The 5,000-nt window shown below is 43.6% G+C and overlaps 1 protein-coding gene across 2 annotated transcripts in view; it reads left to right on the top strand.

The window, feature by feature from the left end:
- The window catches only part of LOC126981145 (hemicentin-2-like), a 159,455-nt gene that overhangs the window by 153,839 nt on the left and 616 nt on the right, over positions 1-5,000 (top strand). For both annotated transcript variants that reach the window (XM_050831870.1, XM_050831861.1), the window contains exon 7: positions 324-5,000. This exon is cut by the window's right edge and continues 616 nt beyond it. In XM_050831870.1, coding sequence (XP_050687827.1) covers positions 324-439 — 116 coding nt within the window. In that variant the 3' untranslated portion in view covers positions 440-5,000. The remainder of the gene's footprint in view (positions 1-323) is intronic.

Genomic DNA, 5,000 nt, shown 5'->3' with positions numbered 1-5,000 from the left:
TTCCCCCTCCTCCTCCTCCTCCTCCTCTTCCTTCTCTTCCTCTTCCCCCTCCTCCTCCTCCTCTTCTCTTGTGATGACTTACTCCTCCAATATTTACTTGGAGGAGTAAGTGTCCCTTCCCTCCGGTGTGACAGCTTTTCCTCCTCCTCCTCCTCCTCCTCCTCCTCCTCCTCCTCCTCCTCCTCCTGCTTTTCCCTTTTCCTTCATCTTCTCTTATCCAGCTTGCGCCTGCCACCTCATATTTCCTCCTCCAATCCATCTCTCTCTCTCTCTCTCTCTCTCTCTCTCTCATCTAACACACACCTTTATTTCTCCTTCCGCAGGTGACAAGATGGCGGCCATTCAGAGACGGAAGGCGGGGGCGGGCGCCGGTGACCTTCCCTTGACTTGCCCGGTTCTCTGGCTCCTCCTCGTCTTGACTCTCGCCGCCCAGAGATGATATGCTTGGCCTGACCTCCTCCCCCTCACCCCTACCCACCCCTCAAGTTCCCCCCATACCCGGGTCCCCAAGGTCACGCAACTTACCCCCATCAAAGCTAAGATTGTCGCCTCTTCGTGTGTCGCCGATCTCGTCCGTCACTTCGAGGTCATCCGGTGTCGTTTCTGTGTTTGTTATTCTGAAGTCGAGATGTTTGTTCCCCGGAAAGCAACTTCGACCCTAGGAGAAGAACGTGATTTCTGAGCTCCAAGGATGTCTATGAACTTGAGGAACCAGAGAGGGTGAAGCCCCGGAGATGAAGTTACCGTTCTCAAGGATTCGAAGTCAAAAGGAAATCCAATGTCTTCAAGAACGCCGCCACTCTGACCTCGCGAGACCAAAACTAAGAACTCAAGAGCATCACGTACTTGAAGAGGTTTAAGTCCCCAAGAGGTTGAAATGTCCTTACGGCTTCAAAGTCAAAACGAATTATATCTTCATGAATTTGATGTGTCCATGAGGTTAAAGTTTTCAGAAGACCGCAGCCATTCTAAGACATCGAGACCTCAAAGGAATGGAGGTCTTGAAGGTCTCTCCACGCTCACGCGACTCCCAGCATTCCACAAGCCCTCGAAGTGTCCAAGACGTCGAGAGCCCTAAGGATTGGAGGTCTTCAGGGTCTCCCAACGCTCACGCCTCTAAGCATTCCACAAGACCTCGACAAGTCCAAGACCGAGACGTGGAGATCCTGAAGGACTCCTAAACGCTCACTCCACTCCTCGTCTTCAAGGTCACCCAATCGTCGTCATTCCGTCTCGTTACTTCGGAGGACTCAAAGGATTTCTTCTGTTGAGATCCTACCTCCCACCTTCCTCCCTCCGCCTCCTTGTGTATCGCCCCCCTCCACCTCAAACCGACCTACCTCCCTCCCTCTCTGACCCATCGATTCCCTCCCTCCCTCCCTCTCTCCCTTCTGTTATTCCCACCCTCGTGCCTCTCCCTATTTACTTATCTCCCTTCTCCTAGCCTAATCACAGCCTCTCTCCCTTTCTCCCTCCCTCCCTCCCTGCCTCATGTAACCTCTCACACAAGCTCGGAATATGACACAACTTTTGCTTTACCGAATTCTCTTCTTCCCTACCTCCCTTAATTCCAGCTTCTCCTCATCTCTTTTTATTCATCTTTCCTCTCGTCCTGTATTTCCATTCTTCCCGCCCTTTTCTCTCCTTCAGTTATCACTTTCTTTTCTCCTTCCCTTCTCCTTTTCTTTTTTTTCCTTCTCAATTTCTTATCCTTTCCTTTGCTTCTCTTTTTATTATCCTTTCCACTTATCGATAATTATACGCCCTTCCTTCCATTCTTCCTCCATTTTCTCTCTCTTCTCTCCCTCTATAATCATTCCCTTCCCTCTACCCTCCCGTCCCTCCTTTCCTAGTACAAAGCCTTCCCTTCTTCCCTTCCTTCCTTTACCTTCGTTTATCATACCTCCCTTCCTTTTCTCTCCTTTCTTCCTCCTCCTCCTCCTCCTTCCCTCCATCACTGGGACGCTCAGTATTTTGAAGGGAAGTGGAGGAGAGATTATTCAGTCCCTCCCTCCTTCTCTCATTCCCTCCCTCCCTTTCTCCCTTCCTCAGTGAATCATGTTAATATTTGTGGAGCTTTGTACCTTGTGATGTTACGGTGAGTTGGTGAATCGGTGAGTGAGTGCGTGAGTATGTTGGTGAGTCCATGAGTGTGGAGGTGATGTTATTTTTCACCACCACCATCACCACCACTCACCATCACCACCACCACCACCGCTTTCTTCCTCCTCCTCCTCTTTTTTTTTTATATATTATTCCTCATAGTGAAGGAAAGAAAAAAAAAACTCAAAATACAGTGAAAAAAAAAAAGACTTTGCACTCATCTTTTTCTCTGGGTGTAGAGTTACCTAAGGAATGTTATGTACGTACGCAGTTTTGTGTGTACGTGTACGTTGGTGTGTGTGTGTGTGTGTGTGTGTGTGTGTGTGTGTGTGTGTGTGTGTGTGTGTGTGTGTGTGTGTGTGTGTGTGTATGTGTGTGTGTGTGTGTGTGTGTACATAAAAAAAATAATATATCAGACGCTCACTTGCTTTAGGTGGAGGAGGAGGAGGAGGAGGAGGAGGAAGAGGAAGCGGAGGAGGAGGAGGAGGAGGAGGAGGAGAAATATATATACATGTAAATAGTGACGACCAAAAGAGTGGAGGGGAAGAGGAAAAGGAGGAGGAAAGAGAGAAGGAGGAGGAAGAAAAAGAGGAGGAGGAGGAGGAAGGACAAGACGACACGAAAGGGACAGATAAACAGACAAATATGGAAAAAAATATCCGCCCTCCCTCCTTCTCTCCTTCCCTTCCTTCCTCCATCTTTCTTCCACCAACGTCAGAAGAAGAGGAGAAGGAGGAGGAGGAGGAGAAGAAGGATCAGCAACAGATGAGCGTCCAAGTGTGAAGAAAGAAAAAAAAATAGTGGAAAAAAAATGCATGGGAAGGAAAAATATTTGTATGAGAAAAAAAAGAAGCAAAACAGAAAAAAAACTAAAGTGCGCGCGTTTACATTTCTTATACTTGGAAAATATGAGAAAAAATGGAAAGAAAAAAAAAGATAAACAAAAAAATAACAAAAATGAAAAGAAAGAAAAGTTGTGAAAAATATGAAAAATGGAAAGAAAAGAGAAGAAAAAAATACAAGAAAAAAAAATGAAAAGAAAACGGAGTGATGCGTTTTGTGTTTCTCTCGTCCCCTTGTAAATAGGCCACAAACAAACAAACAAACAAACAAAATGATGGAGCTAGAAAACAAACAACCACAGAAAAACAAAGTGAAGGAACAAGAAAACAAAAAAACAACAACAAAAAAAATATACGCACTTGTACTTCAACATATATTTTGCGTATCTGCGTATATGTAGGTATGTGCGTACGTGTGTAAGCGTGTGTGTGTACATGTGTGCGTACTGTAAAAAGGGGGCCAACGAACTCTGTGAACGTGTCCCGCAACAAAAAGAAAAGTTGAGGATTGAAAAAAAAAATAATAAAAGAGAAAGAAAAACAAGACAATATATTTTGGAGAGGTGAAACTGATACTGATACTGATGATGATGATGATGATGATGACAACGTGAGAGAGCGAGTGATCAGTGTAAAATAAAATAAATGAGTATAAACAAACAAACGGACAGTATATTTGTATCGGCCGACTCTTAAGGAAAATACCAACAAAAAATATATATAGTTTTCCTCCCTTACTTTCTCGCTTCGATGCTTTTCCTCTTATTTTTTTGTTTTAACTTTTCTTATTAATTTCCTATTTACTTATTTTATATATATAGTTTTTCCTTCTATCCCTCCTTCCTTCACTATTTACTTTTCCTTCCTTCTTTCTGTATTTCCTTCTTCCCTTCTTTCCTTCCTTCAATCATTTCTTCTTTCCCCGCTTCCTACCTCCTGCTTCCTTCCTTCCTTCCTTTCTTCCTTCATTTCCTCCCTCCTTTCTTTTCATCTTTCCTTAACTAGCCATCTCTCAAACACGCACACACACACACACACACACACACACACACACACACACACACACACACACACACAATTCCCATGAGTCGAGTCAAAATTCGCGGTGGTTGTAAATAATAAACATAATGATAACAATAATAATACTAAAAAATAGAAAAAAATACAAAACATGCAAAAAAATGAATCAGTGAATAAAACCCAAAAAATATAAATAAATACAGTGACCTATTTTAAATATATAAACGCGTACGGTACTTGTATAAACGAGGTAAAAAAGAAAAACGATGATGATGATGATGATGATGATGTTGATGTCACCGTGATACAGCCTATGTTGATGTTTTAGTCCAGTTGTTTACGTGTTGCTCATCATTCATTCACCTTCCTCCTCCTCCTCCTCCTCCTCTTCTTCTTCCTCTTCCTTTCCAGATTTTCCTTTTCTCCTTTTGCTTTGGTTTAATTTTCGTTTTCCTCTTCTCCCGTCTTTCCCACTTCAGTTTTCGTGTTCATTCTTTCCCTGTTTATTTATCTTCCTCTTTTTCCTATCTTCTTTTCCTTGTCATTCTCGATCTCCAATGTTTTTTCCTTTTCCGACGCCCTTATCTCTTTTATTTCTTCCTCAAACTTTCTTCACTTACTCTCCTTTCTCCTTCCTTCGCCCCTCTCTCTTCTCCTCCCTCTAGTTTTATTTCCTCCTCTTTTCCTCTCTTCCTCCTCTTTTTCCTTTTTATGATTTTCTTCGTCCTTCTTTTATTGGGCTGTTTCCTCTCTCTCCCTCTCCCTCCACCTTCCTTAAGTTTTGTCCATTTTTCCTTCTTTTAAACAGTTCTTTCTCATCCTCCCACATGTGTCTTCCTTCCTTCCCTCCATCCTTCTCAATCTTGTAGCTTTCCTTCTTCCCTCCTTCCTCTTCCCTTCCTTCTCTCCCTCGTCCTCATTTCTCTAGGTTACAGCCTAGTTAAATCCTGTCCGTTCCCTTCTTCCCTCCCTCCTGCCCCGTCTCTCCCTCCCTTCCTCCCTCCTTCCTACTCTCCCAACTTCTACGTTCTCATT

The sequence above is a fragment of the Eriocheir sinensis genome, chromosome 4 (assembly GCF_024679095.1).
Source record: "Eriocheir sinensis breed Jianghai 21 chromosome 4, ASM2467909v1, whole genome shotgun sequence".
In the NCBI taxonomy this organism is placed as follows: Eukaryota; Metazoa; Arthropoda; class Malacostraca; order Decapoda; family Varunidae; genus Eriocheir; species Eriocheir sinensis.
Note: the sequence above shows the minus strand (reverse complement) of the source record. Positions and strands in the feature narration are given on the sequence as shown.